The sequence below is a fragment of the Myotis myotis genome, unplaced genomic scaffold (assembly GCF_014108235.1).
Source record: "Myotis myotis isolate mMyoMyo1 unplaced genomic scaffold, mMyoMyo1.p scaffold_m19_p_16, whole genome shotgun sequence".
NCBI lineage: Eukaryota > Metazoa > Chordata > Mammalia > Chiroptera > Vespertilionidae > Myotis > Myotis myotis.
Window position 1 is genome coordinate 22,488,358 of NW_023416320.1, and position 23,947 is coordinate 22,512,304.

The 23,947-nt window shown below is 35.5% G+C and overlaps 1 protein-coding gene across 2 annotated transcripts in view; it reads right to left on the minus strand.

Annotated features, from left to right (window-relative positions):
- Positions 1 to 257: 257 nt before the first annotated feature.
- Positions 258 to 23,947, minus strand: part of RAD21 (RAD21 cohesin complex component) — a 28,457-nt gene continuing 4,767 nt past the window's right edge. For both annotated transcript variants that reach the window (XM_036338116.1, XM_036338117.1), the window contains exons 2-14: positions 22,071 to 22,245; positions 17,076 to 17,205; positions 15,939 to 16,038; positions 13,610 to 13,716; positions 12,711 to 12,917; positions 12,184 to 12,309; positions 11,649 to 11,774; positions 9,210 to 9,433; positions 7,543 to 7,696; positions 7,039 to 7,187; positions 4,660 to 4,809; positions 3,171 to 3,254; positions 258 to 1,903 (exon numbers count right to left, since the gene is read on the minus strand). In XM_036338116.1, the coding sequence (XP_036194009.1) occupies positions 1,712 to 1,903; positions 3,171 to 3,254; positions 4,660 to 4,809; positions 7,039 to 7,187; positions 7,543 to 7,696; positions 9,210 to 9,433; positions 11,649 to 11,774; positions 12,184 to 12,309; positions 12,711 to 12,917; positions 13,610 to 13,716; positions 15,939 to 16,038; positions 17,076 to 17,205; positions 22,071 to 22,214 (1,893 nt within the window). In that variant the 5' untranslated portion in view covers positions 22,215 to 22,245 and the 3' untranslated portion in view covers positions 258 to 1,711. The remainder of the gene's footprint in view (positions 1,904 to 3,170; positions 3,255 to 4,659; positions 4,810 to 7,038; positions 7,188 to 7,542; positions 7,697 to 9,209; positions 9,434 to 11,648; positions 11,775 to 12,183; positions 12,310 to 12,710; positions 12,918 to 13,609; positions 13,717 to 15,938; positions 16,039 to 17,075; positions 17,206 to 22,070; positions 22,246 to 23,947) is intronic.

Here is a 23,947-nt window from a genome sequence, read left to right on the forward strand (position 1 = left end):
TTTGTTTAGGACCCCAAGTATGGACACCTATAGGCATGTCGTAATTTATACGTACTTAGGGGTTAGCAGCAGCCATTTGTTGGTGTCAGGTCTTCTGTTAAACTACTGTTTCATATTTAGTCTAAGACATTTTGAAAATCCATTTACTATTTGCATGGATAATTATGCCTTCTGTTGGCCTTGTCTAGAATAATTCACTTCTTTCAGCAGTGTTTTTCATGTGAACATCACCAACTGTATAACCAATACCTCAAAAATTTACAGCTTATAACACAACTTTTATTAGAAAAGTTATACATAACATAGCATCAACTATTTTCAAGAACAATATTAAACCCAATAAAGCAACAAAAACCAGACTAACAAAATGTGTAACAAGAAACTAATGACCTTTCTATAATCATTCAATTATCTACAATGTCTTTTTACAAAGGGAGAAAAATCAATGGTTTACAGGCACATTATATTGAAAATAAAGCTGCAATAGCAATTTTATACAATTACCATTCTCAAGAAAATGAATCATCAAAACAGTGATTACGCATTCACAAATTTAAAACATTTCACTTAATTTTAAATTACTGGGTATACACTGAAGTCTGAGTTTTGAAGTGATTTTTTCCACAAAAGTGCCACCACTTAAGCTAGAACTCTCAGTGTAATTTTTCCCTAAAAGTTAAGACATTTTGATAATCATAAGTCACATGATTTCTGGTGCTATCTGGTCTGTTAATTATAGAGCCTTTATTGGATGTTTTCTTCACTTAAGTTATAGGACACTGGATACAGGACTGCTGTTGCAAAGCTATTAAAGTTCCAAACACAGTGTACAGCGTTGGAAAAGAGGTCAGTAATAAAACTTACAATAAATATGAGAGAAGCCATTAGTTTTTACAGCATTGTCTGCTGAAAGGTTAAGTCAACCAGGTATATGATTTCCCATCAGTCTTGTCCTTTCAGTTGGAATAGCGATTTCTATTTTCATGATCTGAATACTTCAATACACCTAAACATCTTTTTAAAACTTTGATTTTTAGCTCTTGGAAAATTGTTTAAAATCATTCTACTCTAAAAAGTCTATTTCTGCTGATTTTAGAGCCTCACTAAAACAACAGATTTCAGGATAGTAAGGTTCATTAAAAAGATTCGTGGAATGCTTTTAAAATAGTCCCATCCTTTTGTAACTGAAGGGGATGAGTTACAACACAATTTCACACACCCCCTTGGTCATCATGGAATCACACTTTACATATCTCGAGGACAATCTGTTTTGGGCACCAGCCCAAAGAACAGTGGTTACAAGAAGATTGCCAGTGTTACTGATGGGAAAAGACAATTTCTTCCTAAGATTCACACCCTAGTTCAGACATTTTTCCTGACAAGTTTTCCTTTCCACTGCAGTCATGGAGAACAGATAAAAATCCTGACTTTTGACTGCTATTCAACATTATTGCATGCGCCAATATTGCACACATATATTCTGAACTGTTTAATCTTGGGTGCTTGTTTTCTCCATCAGAACACAATCCATACAAGCAGTTTCCCTTAAAGATGAAACTGATGAATTTAAAATACTGGAAAAAAATGAAAAATGCAGAGACTTTGTACAGACAAATCTGAATTTCTTAAAGGGTTTTGTGTGCCCTACACATGGGGGCAATTTTTACACACTAGTGAAATGAACACTAGCTACAATACTTCTATAAGCTGCTCAAATAATGTGGAACCTTGGTCCAGGTGTTGCGATGATGTCACTGTATGGTTCTTCCTGTGTCAGCTCAATAGCTTGCTGCTTTTTAAGAACCAAGAAACTGTAGAACTTTGCTGCAGCTTGCTTTCTGTTTGTGTTTCGACATAACTCAAGCAAACTGATAGATTCAGCTCCAGTTTTAGCAAGAGCTCGCTGAAATTAAAAAAAAAAAAAAAAGGAATTAAATGAAAGTAATTTGTATAGTACTATGCTATTTGGGGATACTCGAAAAAGTATACTGTATATTCTATTGGAGGCTGGGAGAAGATTTTGAATAGTAAGAGTGATTCTCACATCAGTCAAGAAGGTAAAAAGAAAGTTGATCATGGTATATCATAGATCCAAGAAATATTAAAATGACTCATCTTCTTTGGACATCTAATTCAACTGATTCCAACCATCCTCCAAATTTATTTGGGAAACCATAAGCAACTTTCCTGGTATGTCATAAATCAGGGGTGGGCAACCCCTAGCACGCCAGTAACTTTTGCTGGCACTCGAAACCCTTTCTTATAATCTCCCATTTACAATTTTTTTCTTAATATCAACTTTTATTTTTCAGAAAAATTCAGTGTAGGTGCAGCTTAGATAAATTTACATAACAAGTTATCTTAAAGACCACAGACATGGATTGATGAGAGAGGGGAAGAGCAATTTCTATGCCTCTGCCTTAACTCTCCCTGCCTTCTTAGATCCTACCAGTGTTTTGGTTTCATCTACACACACTTGTGAATCTTTGTTCTCAGTGATGAATTTTGTTAAGTCTCGTAATAGGAGTAGCCTGACGGATGAAAGTAGTAGCTTGTGCATATCTCTGAAGGTCACGAAATATAAACCTGATGTAAAATCTCTGTCATCAGTGATGCAGTAGCCAAAGTCCCACTGATAATATCAAACGGAGTCATAGTTTTGTCAGACTATCACTGTACATGTATACATTAAAAAATAAATGTATTTTTCAACATCATATACTGTGCTTTTGTTGCTCGAATGAATTTTATTATTTCTTCAAGGTTCTTCACCTTAAGAGATATCAAGTAGGCGTAACATGTTCTCAAAAAAATTAGGGTTGGCACGCAGATGAATTCTGAGTCAGAGATTTTGCTGGTTTTGGCACACACTCACAAAAAGGTTGCCCACCCCTGGGCCTTAAAATATCAGATAAGGTAAGTGACATCTGACATTACAACGATTTGACAAATTGAATTATTCAGAGATTAAATTTGCTCAACCAAAAATAAAATGACACACAAAGGAGTACCATAAATCACCACCACAATTCTGCTTGTAAGATTAATCATAGAAAAGTAACATTTTAAAATATGTAATAGGTATTCCGGTTATAGCATGTAACTTTTTGTTTTTGGAGGGAGTAATGGCACAATTCTTTGCTGAGGATTCTAAGACTGCCCCGGCATACCTGAAGACCATGAAGCATCTGCTGAGTCCTTTTGTTCCATCTTCTTTCTTCTTGATCCTGATCACCCCCCGAAGCATCTTCATCCTGAATGAAGATGACCCGACAAAAGCAAGCTGATAAAAATCTGCTGCAAAATGAAATTTCTATTTCTGTATTTCCTGAAAGCTCTAAATTAATTTGAACTATTTTGACTAATAGAAAATTATATTTGATCCTGCTGAAAAATCACTTAAATCTAGTGTGAAGTTTGTCTTTCTTAAATTACAAAAGAAAGTCCTCTGTACCTGCAAGCAAACATTTGGCTGAATATGAGATTCTGTACTGGTCTATAAAGATGTGCTCTATACAGCATGGTCCATGGACTATTGCTGGTTGGTTATTTGGCCCCTGTTAAAATAAGGAAGGAACTTATGCTGAGATATAAATCAACTATGCCACTAACATATTCAGTTGAGATCAACAGCATGTTATGCTTTATTTTTGGAGCATGATATTCTAGGTGATTTATAATCTGGCAGATTCCTAATCTCATTGTGGACCAGTACCAGAGAAGAGGCCACAAACTAGCAAAGATGAGCAAGTAGTACTTAGTCTATATGGTATTTTTAAAAGAAGTGGGCTATGACCCATCATATATATTTCACTTGAGCCACCTAGCTCCCAGGATAGACTAGAACTATCACCACTCCGAAAGAGTCGGAAGTGAACAGCTGTACACCTAACAGGTAGCACAATGACTTTTAAATACTAATTCAATGCTAAGTCTGAGATAATGGCACACTCTAATACATAGGCTAGAGTAGCTCTGGGGCTAAATTTCGACTTTAAAACAATGTAGTGCTCATATTAAATCTTAAGCACTAAGTGCTAATGAAATGTGTTCAATCCATAACTTTTAGTCTTGGAAGAAATTTAAAAGCTTCAATGCCACCTGGAAGGCATTTAAAATAAAGATCTAAATAAAGTTCTTGAGGTTCTCGATGTTGTCAAATATTTTAACAGCCAAAGCATGCTCCAGGAAAAAGAAATCCATTCCTAAAGCATCTCTATACTTTTTAAAAAATAAGAGTCATGCCAGCCTTCACTCAATCTAAAGTCACACCCTACTCCAGTCTAATAAAAACAAAACGATAAATGTTTGGTTATCTGATTTCAAGGCCATAGATAACAGTAATAGTAAGAACTGACTATTGACCACAAGATAATAAGAGCAGCTACAAGCAATTTAGTTGTGAAGCAAAGAAACCAGTGAAGGGCAGCCCCATGTCCTTCAAAAGCTAATGAGTTATAGCAGAGCATACAATTTGATGTTCTTAATGATGAGCTAGATCACTAAACATTTGGTTTAAAATTTGCTTCATGTTTATAAACATGTTTTCATCACTCTAATGCTCAACATCAATGAACTTAATCTCTAATATGAAAATTAAAAAAGCTGGTAGATTTTTGCTAAAGGTGAATTGGGGTTTTTTCAGGACATTAACATTACCTCCTCCTCTTCCTCTTCTTCTTTCTCCTTCTCTTTCTCCTTTTCTTTTTCCGGGAGAAGCTCTAACTCTGGAATTAACTGACAGATATTTGGAGGCTCTTCTGGGGGCAGTTCTACAGGAGGTATTTCCATCTGCTCTACTTGCTGAGGCTTAAAACAATAAAAATAAGGCAATTTAAGATGCACATTTTAAGGGTAGCTTCTTTTAAATTTGCTCAAGTTTTCAAAATGAAAAGAAATACTGGGGCAATATTGCATACTTCCTCACAACCAACAATTGATTATACAGGGTGGGAGCAAAAGCAAGCTTGCAGTTATTCATATGGAAAAGAATACAAAAATAAACTTTTCACACACAACTGTAAATCTTTCTTTTACTTGTAAAGCTTCGACATTAAAGTATTGTAGTTTACAAAAAAAAAAAATGGATCCATTATCTTATTATCCCAGAACAAAAGTGTTTTTATACTTTTTAGGAGTCAAAAACTTAAGTCTATGTGAGAAATTTGCAAATAAGAAAAACCATAAACAGTAAACATCCCCCAAACTTTATATAGTAACATTTTAGAAAAAAACACACAAAACAGAACTTACTCCAGGGCAGTACAGAAACCCATCAATTAGCCTGCTACTATCACCATTACTGCACACAACTGCTTTAAGGCTATCCAACTAACTTGGGCTCTAAAAAAAAAAGAGCAGCAAATAGAAAAGAGATGATTTTGGAGGTCCATCTCTTTTAAATTTCCTTCCTCTGAGGCTTTAATATTTAAAAAAACAACAATGAAAAAACAGTCTGTAACAAACTAAAGGAATGTCAAGGAACAATTACCAGGAGAGGTACTAGAATAATCAACTCACCTGTTCCTACTCCTGAGCTCATAGAGAAAAATGCTCTTTTTAGACAACTTCTTACCACCAGAGGGCAGAGAACTAATTCTTAAAACTGGCAGGCTATCTTGTCAATGTCCCTTGATGGAGGCTGAACCAGATTCATTTATTCTATGGTTGAGAAGTCTTAAACCTGACCTTACTTCCGTTATACTTTAGTTTTCTTATCCTTAGTGAACTTAATTTGTTTTTTGGCAATTTTAAAGTATACTGATTATTTAATGGGTCATTTAATGAGATAGCTTTAAAATTGCCTACCTCTGGAAATATGCAAAAATATTTGTTAAAGATTAAACCAGAACCTGAAACAGAATTGAGAGTCCAGGAATAAAGCCATACATACCTGATCAATTAATTTACAACAAAAGAGCCAAGAATATATACAATGGACAAAGGACAGTCCTTAGTGTAATCATTTAATAACATTTACATGTATCAAATCATGCTTTTCACCTTAGACCAGTGTTTCTCAACCTCTGGCCCTTTAAATACAGTTCCTCATGTGATCCAACCATAAAATTTTCGTTGCTACTTTGTAACTGTAATGTTGCTACTGTTATGAGTCATAATGTAAATATCTGATATGCAGGATGGTCTTAGGAGACCCCTGTGAAAGGGGCGTTTGACCGCCAAAGGGGTCGCGGCCCACAGGTTGTGAACCGCTGCCTTAGACTAATACAACGTTAATTATTTCTCAGTAAAACTGGAGAATGCTCGCACTTGCTCAAAGCAAAATAAAGAGGTCAGACAACTGAAACTAGAGAAGTGACAATCTGTTCACACTTGGCCTGGAATGTACAAGAATCTACTAGCTTATTTTCAAGTACAAATATCCTATCTAGCAGAAAGTTTGTTTTATTTTACTCACAAAATATTTAATACATGTAGAACTTAACAGGTTCAATATACTGGTTTTCTGATTTTATCTAGAATTATCAGATTCACCCTGGACTAATATTTGAGAAAGAAAAATAAAACCAGAACCAAGTTCAGGGTCAAGGTCAGGGGTCCTCAAACTTTTTAAACAGGGGACCAGTTCACTGTCCCTCAGACCGTTGGGAGGGCCGGACTATAGTTTAAAAAAAAAAAACTATGAACAAATTCCTATGCACACTGCACATATCTTATTTCGAAGTAAAAAAACAAAACGGGAACAAATACAATATTTGTATTTGCATGTGGCCCGCGGGCCGTAGTTTGAGGACCCCTGGTCAAGGTGCTCACTATAGGCCACGCTGAAGCAACACTATTCAAGAAGAGTCAGAAAGACTGAAAATTCCTAGAGCATCTTCTCTCACTTAAGGCACATTGTGCTCATACCCTTGGCTGCTATTCCTCTTTGGACCCATGCGCCTTCACATTATCTGCCTAAACCAAGATACTTTAAAAGGGCTCCCTAAATAACACTCGCCAGTACCAGGGATTTAAAATGAATGTCTAATACCCCCAAACATACAAACATTGTGATGGAGAGATGTGCTTACTTACAGGGATCACAGGCTCTGGGTCAATTTGTCCTGCTTTTCGCTTAACTCCCTGAGGTGGTGGAGGAGGCATGGCTGACTCATCTGCGTTTGTTCTGCTGGTCTCCATCACTGACTCCTGGAGGCGGCTTGGCTCTTCCAAAATGGGCTCATCTGCAGTTGGCCATATGGAAAGACTAAGGTCATACATATAGTCTTGACCCATTTACTTTTAATACTAATACACTAAAATGTAGGTACTTTCTCTAATGGAGATGCCAAATAAAACTTCCTCCACAAAGATTACTCAATTTGTAATACACTTAAAGGTGGGAAAGGACCTTATGTCCCACCTCCAGTCCAATGCAAGATAATCCTTTAGCAGACTATCATACAGCCAATCATGAAAACAAAGCTTCATATCTAACAAAGCAATCACAATATAATAAGGCATGTATTTCCCTGTCCAAAAATGTTGAGTATATTGTTCACATAAATGTCATTAGGGAACTATCACAAAAGAACAGACCGATAACATCACGTTGCTGCTGTTGCTGTTCTTCTCTGGGAACCTCTGGATTCTCAAATTCTTTGAGGAATTCATCCAAATTATCAGCCTCTCCTCCTTTCCTCCTTTTTCTAAGATCTTCTGGAACTAGAGGTGTAAGACAGCGTGTAAAGAGCTATAAAAAAAAAGTAAGGGGAAAAAAACCACTCAATTATAAAATAAGTCACATTATTAACGAAAAAGCCACTGACATTTCTATTTTCCATAAGTTTTAATATAGTTGTAATCAGTGTATATATATATTTAGCATAATTTCTACTAAATGTCATAACATACTCATAGTTCATTCCATCTTAACACATTGCATATCGCATAGAAATCTCTAAGACATACGCCAGGGACTGCACGTTTTTGGGCAAACTGTACGTTATTTAAATCATAATGCACTTTAGGTGTTGTTTTTCAATAATTTTAACGTTTTTATTTACAAAAACAATTAAACAATTAAAGTTCCTAGTATTTTTTTTAACGTATGGTACTGCGTAAAACATTTTCCTCTATGAAGAGGGACCAAACAAAATTTACATAAGTATCTAGATTCGCTCCTTCTTCCATGGGCGTGAAAAACGAGAACACTAGTGAGAGGTCCTTAACAGATGGCGCACGAAACACGAGAAAACTCCTGAGCGGTACGAAATGTGTTAAAATGACTTTAAATACAGGCTTTCAAATTATAACAAATTAAATTTTTAAAAAGTTCAGTGAAAATTTTAAATCCATTGTCTTGTAACTCAGAGACAAACTTTAGGCAAATAAACTAAAACGTCTAAGTTTTATTTTCATATTGATACTTAATACTCAATCCAATTTTACACAGTGCTTTATCACCTATCGAGGAGATATATGTATCTCACACTTGAAACATTTTTCAATATTTTAAGTTTCTTTTTAAAAAATTAACTATAAGCAACAATGTAATTAACATCTTCAAAGAAATGGCTTTTCCGTATTTTGAATTACTTCCTTAGAAAAAAACTCCTATAAGAAGACCACTAAGTCAAACAATATAAATTTTCCAGATGAATATTTTATAGGACCATGCTTTCAATAAAAAGCAGTTTTACCATTGTCTTGCTGCTTTGAAACACTTTACAATTTAGAATACAATGCATAAAGTGAAATCAATTGGTTCTATGCATATTACAACCTTACAAAGAGTAACAACCTATCAACACTGCGTCTGTCACTCACGAGATGCCCCAGAATCTTGTTTTGGAGTACTCTGGAAGCTCAAGTGAGCAGAGAGGGCCTCTTCTCATAAAGCCAGTGGAAAAAGTATAACTATTACACGTTTCAGCCAGAAAGCAACATCTAAAGATTGCAGACTGGAAGCACAGTGCACAATAAAGCAACAGAATAGTTTATCAGAGGAGATTGAAGAGAGAACTACTAAAAATGCCAGTAGCTTTGTTGTATAGGGAATATTCATTCTACATCTTTTAGAAATGCAAGTGTCACTCATTACCATCTTTCAGATCAAGGTAAGTTCAGTATACTGTGATTTAAAAAAAGAAGATACGGTATAATTGACAAATACTTGATCAAAAATTATTCAAACAGAAGTTTTAAAAGTATTTTAAAAAAATGGTCAAAATGTGTATGAAATAATAAATCCTGCAAACTGTTACCTTCAGTAGTCTGTTATTCCATAAAGGCTGGGCAGGTAAAGAGAAAAGCTTTTCCACTCCCCCTGTCTCTTTCCACATCATCAATTTCTTGGTGGGTGGTGCCAGATCCAAAGTTGTAACAATGTCAGAATAATCACTAAGCTGGGCTCTAATGGTCTTACTATCCAACTCTTTGACACTGTCAACAATTAACTTCCTCTTTCTCTTGGCTTTTGTTTCTTTGACTGAAATGAAAAAGAAAAGAAAGTCATTTTCCCGAGAGGGCAGCAAGAAAACACACAGTGCCCAGACTTGGTCTCATTGTATCTCCTGCTTTTCTACAAACCCACTAGGAAAGTTAAACCTCATGAGGGCAGAATCTCTTTTTCTCTTTCATTTAAAGGTTTTTAAATTAATTTTTAGAAAGGAATGAAGAGGGGGAGAGAGAGAAATATGTTGATGTGAGAAGGAAATAGCAATCTGCTGCTTCCTGCATACCGCCTACCAGGGATCAAGCCAGCAACCTGGGTAACACCAGCCAGGGCCAGAATCTCTTTTAAATTAGGTTTCCCAAGCACCATGCAGAAAAGAGGCTGGCATTCAACAGGCGCTCAGTAAAAGTTTTCAGAATAAAAGAATATGGATTTAGTACAAAATGAGTGAGTAAATTCAAGAGCCAATATACTTATCCATGTAACTTTATACAGTAAACATGGAACATATCACACTTAGGCTCAAGTTCTGAGTTGCCTTATTAGTAGAGTAAAAGTTGAATACAAGAAGAGTTGACTTCATCTTGCTTACCTCTTCATTTTCTTATTTGCAATATGGCCAACCACTTACAGAGGTTGTGAAATACTTAAGACTGTTTGGCACAGATTGAGTCCTCCATAAATGGTTGCAATTACTAGGATTTTTATTGGAAAGGTTACAATTCATATATGGCAGTTGTAAAAGCAGCCTGAAGTGAAACAAGCCCAAACCCAGCCAGATGCACCTGGAACTCCATCACAGACATGTATATTCATTTCTAAACCTCACTAGAATGGTAAAGTAGATAGCTTTACCTCAATCTTTGAAGATAACAACAAAAATCCAGCTCATGGGATTAAGTAAATTCGTTAAGATTTTATCCTGTCATACATGTTATATCCCATAGGTTTTATTTTTTTAAAATCCTCACTTGAGGACATGTTTTTATTGATTAGGGAAAGGAAGAGAGAGAACCACAACATGAGAAACAGAGCGGTTTCCTCCCGTATACACCCAGACCAGGAATCAAACTTACGACCCTTCAGTGCATAGGATGATGCTTTAATCAACTGAGCCACACTGGCCAGGGCCCCCACAGATTTTTATATACAATTATTTATGTGGTTTAAGATTAAAAAAAGTTATAGAGTGACAGCCTTTGTCTAAACTGTTCTCCAGCTACTCAGAGTTCCTTTCCCTAAAAGTTCAAGTTCTTAAAACAACTGGCAAAGCCTATTTTAAACACTGCAGTTTACCTCCTTTACCTCATTTAATGTTCTCTTTAATATGTCACTAAAATAGTACATATTTTAGTGTTCCATGAGGATAAAGATTTATTTCATTGTTACATTTTTAGTTCCTACACAGTCAGGTACTTAATAAGCGCTCTTTTTAAACCAGGAGCCCAAGTCACAATTTTTGGTGACCAGATTTTAAGTAGAAAAACCAAAAGGTTAACCATGTATATTTAAAAGTAACAACTTATCTTGAATATACTGTAACTGATTTCAAGTATTCTATCCCATTGTACCCATAAACTATCTAGAAATTTTAAAATTTCACACCCAAATTATGTATCTCAAACTGCTTCTTTCATTCAGAAGCAGCAGGCCCCTCCCCCCAATTAATTGTTTTGTTATGCTGCTTATATAATAGAGGCCTGATGCACGAAAATCGTGCAAGGGGCAAGGCCCCCCACCCACAGTGGCGACTGCCTCTGTCTTGGCCCGCATAGCCCCAGCTTCGTCCGGAAGGACGTCTGGTCTAATTAGCATATTATGCTTTTATTATATAGGATATTCTTATATAATAAGAATACTGCTTTTAGAACCTCTGATTTTTTTTAGGTTTCCTAGACTGGAGCCCAACTGTATAGAACTTTGGAAGATAACTGATTAGCCAGTCCTGTATTTTACTGTAAAATACCTTCCAATGTTTTCTGTTACACGTGACCTGTTAGCATTTTGAGAATCCAGAGACTACATACGAGCAGAAAACTTGTTCTATATTTTATATTTCACAACAACTTGCATGAATATTCTTTCAGATACTCAAATTATATTTGAATTAAATAAAGGTTCTGCTATACGACTGTGACCAAGAAGAAAGAAGACCAGTTATCTAAAATGAGAGCAGGAATTTAGTGGACAACAGCCAGAACCAGGATCTTATGTTTTAGTAAGTTTTATAAGTCAAATGTGTGCTCACCAGTGATATCGATAGGTTCCAAAGCAAAGGCTTCTTCCTCATTCGGAACAAGTGTTGTTTGATCAGTCATAGTCGGCATTGGTTCGACAGGATCCACTGAATCAGGACTATCAGGCCCACCACCCACTATGAAAACAGAACTTTGGTCACAAAAGTGGGTTATTTAACATATACCCTACAGATAAAGTATTCCTCTATAAAACTGGAAAAAATAAAACAACAAAAAGAAACCCACTGGTACCAAGAAAAAGGTTTTCTAGATCTGAGGAAGTCCTCCAAATCGAACCCTGTGATTTATGATGATGATGATGTCACATTTGCTTATTGAAGTCTCCCTTATCTTTGGCCAAAAAAGGGGTGGGGGCATAGGGTTAAACATTTAAGAGACCCAGAACTAACAATCTATCAAAAGCACTGTTTTAAGATTTACAGTTTGTTCATTAAAAGCTTGAACTTTCAGTGTGTGTTCTTTTTGTTAAGTATCTCTCTGGATATCATACAATCATGTTCAGGTCACTAAACATGAAATGCTTACTTGACACATTATCATCCTCATCCATATCATCATGTGCAGGCTGTTCTGGCAACATAACCCCCGTCTCCGATAGGGCAGGAGGATCATCAAAGATACCGCCATCATTATTACTAATGAGTTTGTCATCTGAAATAGGGAATATAATTTAAATGTTATTCAAAAAAATGCTAAAAGAATATTCAATCACTGGAAAAATACAATTATGTTAAAATGGATTTAATTTAAAAACTTAAATCTGTATTCAATTTGCATCTGTTTCTCTTCAGGGTAGTGTATGAAAGTATAAAACATTTAGTATATAAAAAAATTTCTCACTCCTAATTTATATTCTCTAGTTCTTATCTCTATTTAAAATATATTTACTTAACACAGGTATTAAACAGAAATACAGCAGTTTTAAGAACTAGTAAAATTTAAACAGAACATTTACTGAGCCAATGGTCGGAATTCACACCTAGAGTACTCAAGACACAGAATTAGCAATAGCTCTAACATAAAGAAATTAGAATAAACACTTTGTGACCTACCTAATATGCCACCATCATTTCCTTCTCCGAAGTTGTCATCCTTATATTGGTCTTCATATTCTAAGTGGTTAATTTTCTCATTCAGATTGCTGGTGCTCTGCTCAGGCTCTAACAGGAGGTTAGAAGCACTAGTGCTTACTAACATGTCATCATCCTCAAAAGCACTGCCTTCTCGCATTATCTCACGGTCATCCATTCCAAAGTCACCTGAATAAATTTTAGTCAGTCATTAACTGAAAAAAGTGAGAAACATGACTGATACAAAATAAAAAAGGTTAGTGATTATGATGATGTTACATTTGCTTACTGAAGTCTTGATTATCTTTGAATGTTAAAACATCTAGTTTAAAGCTTTACCATCTGTATTTCATAAGCTGAATCTGGGGCAAGACTGGCAAATACAAAGTTAAGATCCAAATTTAGGTTACCTATATATGTTAAGTAAATCTAAATATGTATGCCTGTTAAGGGGCATTAACATTCATAGACAAACTTTGTTATAATAGATTTTCATAAGAAAAGAATTTGGCTTGCTACAAGTTTTGAATAGTGAATTTCAATAGAATGCACAATGCAACTGTTCCAACATAAATAGTTTAAAAGTGCGCATTACTTCAACATTGAGACTTTTCACACAAATCAACATACAGGTTTTATCATTGTGTATGGGAAGTAGGAGTAGGCAAAGAGTGAATTCTAAGTTTGGTGCATAAATGGAAATAATGCTTAATATACTGGAACGAAGGCAAATTCTTTTCCTAATAAAAACATGTGAGATGAAATTTTAAGTCATTCTGTCATTGTGAATGTAATAAATGCCTATTTTTCTTTTTTAAATTGCTAACAGTACCAAACATAATTGTAATATTGTAGCTAGTGACTAGTGATTTCTCTATTACCAAAATCATTTTCTTGTAGGATACTGATGTTCCCAACGTCTTCTCTCATGGTTATCTCTTCCACTCTACTCTGGTTCAGGCTGAACTGCTGGGCCACATCGATGTCACTGTAAAAAGATTTCAAATACACTTTAGTCAAGTATTATTATAATATACAGCAATACACGGAGGCCAAGAATCTGAATGATTTACAAGTTAAAGTTTCCTGGCTTTTCTGAGACCTGTTTCTTCCTCTAACAAGTAACCTTTCATATTGTTTTAAAATACTAAATAAATTAAAAAAAACAAACCCACAAAACTCACATAATGTTAAACACCAGTCAGCAGTATCATTGGCCAAATTCAGAATGTAAATAGTTCAAAACACATAAGTGGGTTAGTTTAGCAATTAAATGCAAGGAAAAATGAGAGATGCAGAGCTGGTGTAGATTCTTGAGCGACTATGAGACACATCAACCAAGTAAAGTATGCAGACCGTGTGCAGACCTAACTCAAACAAGCTAGAAGAAAAAAAGGCCGTGTGTGTCAACTGGGACATTTGAACGCTGATTGGACATACAGTAAGGAATTACTTTAAGTTTTCTAAAGTATGTTATTATGGGTATGTTTTAAAAATTCCTTATTTCCAAAGAGATACATACTGAGTTATTTACAGTATTTAATAAGATATGTGTTATTTGCTTTAAGATAATTCAGTGGGGACTGGAGGGTGAGTTGGAGAAATACATATGAAATAAAAGTGGCAATATAGCCCTGACCGGTTTGGCTCAGTGGATAGAGCATCGGCCTGCGGACCGAAGGGTCCCAGGTTCGATTCCAGTCAAGGGCATGAATGTACCTTGGTTGCGGGCACATCCCCAGTAGGGGGTGTGCAAGAGGCAGTTGATCGATGTTTCTCTCTCATTGATGTTTGTAACTTTCTATCCCTCTCCCTCTTCTCTGTGAAAAATCAATAAAATGTGGCAATACTGATAATCAAAACTGGATAATCAGTACATGTAGTTCACAATACTAACCTACTTTTAGCTATGTTAAGAAATTTCCATGATAAAAAACAAACAAAAAAACTATATATATGAAAACCAAGTGACTGGAGTGCCAGAATGACTGGTTGCTTTGATGCACACTGTGGCCCTGATTGCCCCCACCCCCAACTGGGGGCAGGGCCGACTGGCCAGCCCAGCCCAATCAGCCCCAATGGGGGCGGGCTGGCTGGACACCACCCATGTACAAATTCATGCACCGGGCTTCTAGTATAAGTATAAGAGGAAACAAACAGTAAAGCAGGTAGATAATGATAATGCCTACCTAGCACTAATTAACTCACAAAGAAATCAAAATAGCTCAAATTTAATTAGGAGTCATAGAGCATTTTAAAAAGCAGAGGAATTTGTCAAAAGATAAATGGGACTTTTATCTTTATGGTATAGAGGGTTTCTTGGTTGTCAACTGTAGTAATCAATCACTTGGAAACTTCTAGTCACACTCCATGTCATGGTTGTGATAGCTGGATTTTGAGGACTTAAGGAGGGAAGCAAGTATACTACATACAGTATTGTGCAATAATGGCCATCTCTGTACAACTTTCTCCTCTTAAATGTGCTGTGACAATGACCCTTTCATGCTCTTCATAGAAAGTTATCTCCTATGTTTATTAAAATAAAATAATACAAAAATTATGGCTGAGTATAGCTTGGCAAAACAAACCAAAACTTACTAGATGATTTTAATTTTTTTCCTGAAGAAAAATCATGAAGCAATAGTTCAAGTTTACTGGTATCATGATATCAAGCATATTATCTGGACAACTGTTCTGTTTACATAAGCTCTGGCCTAAGCACATGAGAATTCTCCTATCTTACCTGTGTTAAAGTTGGTATCTTCTACACCAGTGATGGCGAACCTATGACATGCGAACTCATTTTTTTGGTTGATTTTTCTTTGTTAAATGGCATTTAAATATATAAAATAAATATCAAAAATATAAATCTTTGTTTCACTATGGTTGCAAATATCAAAAAATTTCTATATGTGACACGGCACCAGAGTTAAGTTAGGGTTTTTCAAAATGCTGACATGCTGAGCTCAAAAGGTTCGCCATCACTGTTCTACACTATTTTCTTACAGAGGCACTTTTAGGTTATATTTAGAAATACATAAACATACTTCCATTTAGGCTCCCCTATCCTTAATGAAAGAGTATATATTTTAGCTAAATGTTAATTCAATGTCAAAACATTCCCAAGGAGAACTGTATATTTAGAAGCCAATAATATGTTTTCTTATAGACCAAGTCAACAATTATTAAATAAATAAAAAAAAGACATACTCTAAGTCAGGCAATGGCTGATCAAAGTCATGAAATTCTTCAGGTAAAGTAATGGCATTGTAGGCAGCTTCTCGATTTTCCTCAGGCAGGTCAACAACACCTGGAAAAGAAATGGGAAGCTTCAAAGTCTGGCTACACAAGATTATCCAGGGATCCAAGAAAGGTAGTCGGTATACAAGGTTATATTCTAGAAGGTAGATAACATATGTAAAGTACTTTGAAGCACAGTACTTTTGTCTTTCTATAATCATAAGACATACTACTCCCTTTACAAAAGAAGTCAAAGCACTATTATGCATGAAGCTAATAAGTCTTTAAAAGAACATATTAACAAATAGTTTTTAAGATAAGCATAAAATGTATGAGGAAGATAAGGAATTACTGCAAACCAGTGAGTCCCCCAAATGTTAAGAGGAATTGGTGTTTTAAGGAAAGTGAGACAAGATTTAAATTTTTTATATTTTCCAAGCTGTCTGTAATAAATATACATTGCTTTAAAGACAAAAATTAAAAAAATCATGTTATTTAAACAAAATGCACTTAGTAGCTATGTGTTAGAAATCACCCAAGTATCACAGTCTCTGCCCTAAATATTTACTTTTCAAATAAAATCTCAGATCTTAAAAATTTCACTATTCATACAATAAAATAAATTCAAGTACTAGAACATAACCTTAGTAGAAAATACTGTATAAGGCATCTCTTTTATACATTCAGATTACTTTAATTAGAATAAAATTTCACCAATGCTTTAAAAATTATTTGTGAAAAATTAAAACCCTCAATTTTGTTTTCTGAGCTCTGTATGTAAAAAAAAGAAAAATATAACTGGTTTTCAACAGTTTAACCTCTGATGACTGAGTTCTACACAAGTTGCTGCAAGAGGGGCTAAAAGAAAAAGGCAGCTCCAAAGGAAGAACAAAGAAGAGGGGATTGTATAATCACACAGGTAGAACAAAAGTAAAGTGGGTTTCCTCTCTCAAACCACTGCCTCTCCCAGCCTTGCTGTACTGTGAGGAGCCCTTTGTATTGAAATTAAAATAAGACAGGACATGCTGAGATATAATTTTTTTTTAGCAGTTTTTCACACCAAACATGAGAAAGTCCAATATTTAAAAAGAAAAAAGTCAATAATACCTGGCCGAAAAGCCATCTTTATCTTAATGAATGCTTCATTACAGTCTGCAAGGAGATATTTGGCTTTTCTGTGATAGATTCGAACAACTCCCAGTAAGAGATGTCCTGATGTTCGGAGTGCCATCTTCACCTGTGAATAAAATATTAATACTAATCTAATTTATAAAGTTAATTTTCTGGTTTTATAGGTAATCATACCTTGAAGCTTATATTTTGTTCAATTTTTAGGCAGTTTTTACTTTATCTCTTTATATTTTTTATCATTCATTTGAAGTTACCTCAATCACCTCTACTTTATTTTTCACTGCTTTTACCTGTAAATTCCCCAAGTACCCCAAAGGATAGACTAGCAGTAATCCATGAATTTAACACAGACATGAAGGTAGCTATGAAGCAGGCATTAAATTAAGGTGTTCCATGGATTGTTGCCATGAGCACATTAAGGAGCATGTGGTACTTTTGACTGCCAATCCAGACCCATTGCTCCTTGCTGGCTCCCTGAACTGACTTTGTTTGGGAAGTGAATGTCCCCAGCCTCGAAGGATGATTGCTCCATTCTTCTCTGCTAATGCTTACTCTTGCATTAGCAACTCAGTTCAGTCAGATTAATAAGTATAAAGTATATCAGAGAGATTCTAAGAAAGATTTTCCCATTAAAGAAGAACGCCCCTCTCTTCTCTCTCCCTTTCCTGCATTAATGTAAATAGGAGGGATTTGGAGCTGCTTGCAGTCACCCTGTATTAGCAAGGCCAGAAGTATGAGGATAAGAAAGAAGCCAACAAACTCAGAATGGTAAGTCCTTGGATGACATCATTAACTGCTGAACCAATCCTGTACCTTCCTATTTCTAAACTTCTAATTAAGACTGTTCACTTCCTTACTGTTTAAGCCACTTTTCACTAAGTTGGTTTTTTTATTTTAGTACCCGGCTGGCAAGCATACTGATAAAGGATAATGGTACCTATCTTTTATTTCACACTCCTCAGCCTATTTTTTTTCAAGGTAGATCTTGATCAATGTAGGATGAGGTGCAGTGGTTGGGAAAGAATGAGAGAAGTAAACGCCCAATGTAAATGGAAGGATTCAAAATTCCTCTAGCTATACTAAAAAAAATTTTTGAGGGAGTAAGACAACATGAACTCAAACTTCCCCATATCATTTTCACAATCATATCATAAAAACTTAGCAAATTCTAAGGTTGCAAAGAACGTTATTAAACATTTGCTTAAATTATAATAAGGGAATTATGTTACTTATAAAACATGTTATTTTTTAAAATATATTTTTATTGATTTCAGAGAGGAAGGGAGAGTGAGAGATGGAAACATCAATGATGAGAAAGAATCATCAGCTGGCTGCCTCCTGCACAACCCCACTGGGGATCGAGCCCACAACCCGGACATATGCCCCTGACGGGAGTTGAACTCGGGACCCTTCAGTCCGCAGGCCAACGCTCTTTCCACTGAGCCAAACCAGCCAGGGCTAAAACATGTTATTTTTAAGTTATATGTACCTGCTCTATAGGATCTAGAATTCTATTTATAATGACTTGCAAGCTATTTATGGCCGCTTGACATGACTTATAGCAAAAATTATGAAGTTTACTGCTATAAATTCTTAGGTGTCTAAAATTATAATAAATGTGATAAAAACCCAGGACTTATTGCTCCTAATGGAAAACAAAATGTGGTCTTAGAAAATTTAAAATATTGACTGCACCTTCACCTAAAGAAAGGAAGACAGAAAACCCCCGAAAACCTTTGCTTGCCATTGTCTTGTCCAGAATTAAGAACCTTTACAAGTGTGTTTGGGTAAAGGCTTTCTGTTTGGATAGTTTGGTTCAGAGTTCAGCAGCTAGTTCATGCTAAGAGTGCAGGTATAATAAAGAACACAGGGTCTCTATATCCAGGGAAAGTTCTCCAGAAGTTGCCAGTGGCTGTTCCAACCACAGGGAAGGGAAGAGATGTCACGCAGGTGCAACTGAGCCACATGTCTGACACTTGCTCTAAGTAACCATGATTTTCAACTGCACACCAAGAACAAACATTAGAAATTTTCAGATCACCACTTTACCCTGTGGAAATATCTTTATATTCTATCACAATAAAGCAAAATCAATCAAAAGCTCACTTAGAAGCGGTTCTTAAAAGTGGGTTCGTTCTTTCACATATACTCTGAAATCTTTTACATCATTCTTGAACCTGATGTATGCCTTTGTTTTTGGCTGTTGGTGCATACTATTGGTAGTGTCCGTAATGTGGTACAAAGTACTCTGCACACACTATGAAAAAATTTGTTGTTCAACTTTTCAGGCAAATCACCCTCAATATTTGCTTATGCATGTTAATTACCCACACATATCAATTTAAAGAGCTAAATTTCTCCTTTTCCATAAATTTACCTCAGTAAAGCATACCTATAAAAAAGTAAAAATCATGCTCCCATACAACTTTGACTGGCAGTGTGAACTGGTAAAATCTCCATGAAGAACAAACTGTTAATGCCTATCAGAAATCTAAAATGTAAGTTTATCACCTGGCCTCTCAATTACATTCCTAAACATCAATCTTAAGGAAAGACTTATAGATGTGAACAAAGATTTAGGAAGCAATGTTTAATAAATGGTTTTTTAAAAAGAGAAATATAAAGATAACCTGTAATTCTATCACCTAGAGAAATCTTTACTAGGATTTTGGTATGCCTTCTAGGCTTTTATGTATACATATACTCTTCATTTTTCTTTTAAAAATTTTTTAAAAATATACTTTTATTGATTTCAGAGAGGAAGGGAGGGAGATAGGAACAGCAATGATGAGAGAGACTCATTGATCAGCTGCCTCCTGCATGCCCCCCACTGGGGACTGAACCTACAACCCAGAATGTGCCCCGACTGGGAATAGAACCATGGCCTCCTGATTCATAGGTCGACGCTCAACCACTGAGCCTCGCCGACTGGGCAACATGATCATAATTTTTAATGGCTGCATTGCATTAAGACCAGAGGAGTTAAAATTCTAAAATTCAGAAAGAAACATGGATAATTTTAAAAAGATTGATAAAATAAATCGTACACAATCAAAACAATTAATTATAAGTCAATTCTTTATCTGGAATCCTAGGGGCCAGATGTGTTTTGGAATTCAGAGCTTTTGAATATTATAAATGTAAGGCAGTACATATGCTGCATACTAAAACATCCCAGGAGCATAGAGCAGCCTCCCACAATCATACACGTTGGTATTTCTATAGTGAATTTATGAATATTCAAATTACCTTGCTTCAATTTTGGTCAAGTCTGTTTCTGTTTTTCTGTATTTAAGTTCTGTGGATGGAGACTGACACTGCAATACAACCATTAAAAATGACGGTAGAGCTAGGAACAGAGCTTTTCCTGAATGCAGTCTTGTTACAAAACATATTAATGTATGCAGTATTTGTGTACATGAATAAAAAGCGAGAAAAATTATGTGTAAAATACATGCACAAGTGAAAAGTCTAGATGACAAAATACTAAAGGTTTCTCTAGGTGGTAGGACTATTAGGTTACTTATTCTCTGTCAAGTTTTCATTCTAATAAAGTTTTGAAATTAGTATTGTCTTGGACATATCATGACAGAAATGCATTTAAAGCCAATAAATTCTACTAGCTATAACTCTAAAACTAGCAAAAATTCCACACGCAGACACTTTATAATTTCCTCTACTTGCAAATATAAACTCTCACTTTCCTCATCTAAAACATACACTTTCCCACACAACTTCTCTGAACAAGTCCCTGCAACATCCACGCTTTAATCCTCTGAGAACACCTCACTCTTACTTAGCACATTATGCCAGCATGTCCAAACTGCCAATTCTAAGAAGAGAGCTCCCAATGCTGGTCCAGACAGCTGTGATTTGGAATGTTTCCCCAACAGGACAATTAGTGCATGTATGTATAAATACAAGGAACAAGAAAGGACCTTTAGAACACAGATGTTATATGTAGAAAATACTTATATAAAATATTTAAGGACTTCCCTTAGTTCGAGATTATTCGTAGTACATTTTTAAACATCTTTTCATGTTTTTATTTATTTCAGAGAGAGGAAGCGAGAGGGAAAGATAGAAACATCAATAATGAGAGACAATTATCAATTGGCTGCCTCCTGCACACTCCCTACTGGGGATCAAGCCTGCAACCTGGGCATATGCAATGACCAGGAACTGAACCGAGACCTCCTGGTTCATGGGTCAAGGCTCAACCACTGAGACACACCAGCTGGGTGTCCTTTGTACACTTTTGAAGTCAACATCATGTCTATTCATCAATGAAATGCTAATGGTGAATTGTACCTCTTGTGTTTTAAAGGTCCTTTTTGGCAACACTAAAACCTCATGTTACTCTAAGTTATACTATTTGTGAAATCCAAGGGTGGTAACTACTCTTTCAGAGGATGTCAATAAAAGCTCCTCCAGGAACAGAGCAGTACATAAGGCAGATAAGGTCAGGACATTCATGAGGCTTCCATTCTAGTGGGAGCTAGAAAGGAATTAAATATTTAGGAGATGATCACAACGAGTACAAAAGTCCTGAGATGGGGATAAACCTTCAAGAAGCAGCAAGTAGTCGCGTGAAGCTTAGGTGGAGCAAGTGGTATGGATATTATCTGCTAGGTGGATAAGACAGATCTGCCCCTTGCAACCTGTTCTAATTAATGGGTCCTTATTTTGAATATTTTGTAAATTCCTAAATGAGAAGCACCCACATACATAATTTAGTATAAAAACATCTAGAAAGCCAAATATAAAATATTAGGGTACTGCCTGACTTCATGCTTATCTAGAGGCAAATTAAAATATCTGCATGAGAATATCAAACTGGAACTCTGGATAATCTATGGATTCTATTTGGCTCCAAATATATAGAGATGCCTACTTTACGTTATTTTATAGAATTCTATTTTACACATCAATGATTGACAAAAGGAATAAAAATAGCAACATCAAACATACCTTAGGTGAGATGATACTCTCCACACTGCTCTCTAAATTACACTCAAACACATGGGCTTTGGTTAGCTTCTTATCCCAATGGGCCGCTAGCCAAATTTTGGCCAGCGGCCCTCTTTTACTGAGGACAAAATGTGCGTAGAACATTGTTCTGGTTGACTATGAAACAGGAGAAAATCTGAAAAGGAAAAAAAGTTAATATAAATACCACTGAAGAATTGAAATATTTATCACGACCTATAACAAGTCTAAAAATAAAAGTTCCTATTTTTTTTTAGTATGAGAACTATTAAAGGATTGAATTTAGGATGCATCAAACACACACACACAAATACAACCTATTGCTTTATTTTAAGAGGGTAGAAAAAGACCCCAAAATATTAAAAGCTGAAGGGAAAGGGACAAAAGAGTCAAATTACACTCATGCCCTGCAGACATCTTAAAAGTGCTGCTTTCTTTTAAAGTGAAACTATCATCATCAAACTGTCATTTTTGAAGTTCCTTCAAGTGTTAACTCCATTCCTATCCTGATTATTGACTGTGGAGAGAGTCTGCTTCTGACCAAAAACTGGAGAATACATTCTTCATGGCAAGGAAAGAATGTCCAAGGAGAAAAACACTCAGGCACAAATATTAATCAATGTGGAAATTTTCATTGTTAACCCCACCCCATTAAAAACTGAGATTCTCAGCTTTATACAATAATTAGTATCTCATGTACTAAGCATTTTATATTCCACCAAGCATAGACAAGTAGGTTGGCCCTCTGGTGAGTTCAGAACAGCTGAAGCTTAAAAAGGTAAAGTATTATATCTACAGTTTTCTAAACTTTAAAAATACTTGTCGACTCATAATTGGAAAACTAGATTCAGGACAATGATACAGTGTAATACTTATGACTGAAATAGTCTTAGCAGAAATACAAGTATGTTATTCACATTTCTTTCTTTCAGCAAGCTAATGTATTAATGCAGAAGAGAAAAAGGCAGCCTGAATATTCCAGCTTGATATATATCAACTGTGTAAATCGATATTTCCCTTATATTATTTATTTTCCCCTTTTCACTGATTTATAAAGTCTATTTGCCAAGTGAATTTCTATCTTTTTCTAAAATGTCCACAAGTAGAACAAGAAACATAAGTGATACTTTTACAGAAATAAACTCAAGCACAATCACAACGCATGAAAAGTACTTCAAAATCAGGACACTGATATTAGTGCAACGTGTGCAATACTTCTTTGCCACGTGTGTGGATTTGTGTAACCATCCCCTAAGCACAAGATACAGAGTTATTTCATCATCACAGAGCTCTCCCTGACTCTATCCCTTGCCACCCCACTCCTTGCTTGGTACCATTCCTAAGCCCCAAAAACTACCATTCTCTTTTTCATCTCTAATTTTGTCATTTTGAAAATGTTGCAGAAATTGGATTGTATAGTACGTGATTTTTTGAATGGCTTTTAGTAGTATGTTCCTCCTTATTGCTGAGTAGCATTCCATGGGATGGATATACAACTTACTTAGCAATTCATCTCTTGAAGGACATTTTGGTTGTCTCCAGTTTTCAGCTATTGCAAATAGAACTGCTATAAATATTTGTGTATATAGACCCTTTGTGAGCATAAGTTTTCATTCCTCTGAGACAAATGTCCTGAAGTGTGATTTCTGTATAGCATGGGTAAGTGTAGTCTATTTTTTTAAAGAAACTTCAATACAACTCGTAGCAAAATCTTACTGAGATTTTTGTTATTGGTACTGATAGGAATTTTTTCTAAAATTATATGGGAAGGCAAAGGAACTAGAATAGCTAAAACTATTTTGAAAAAGAAGTATACCCAATTTCAAGACTTACTATAAATTAAAAAAAAAACACACTAT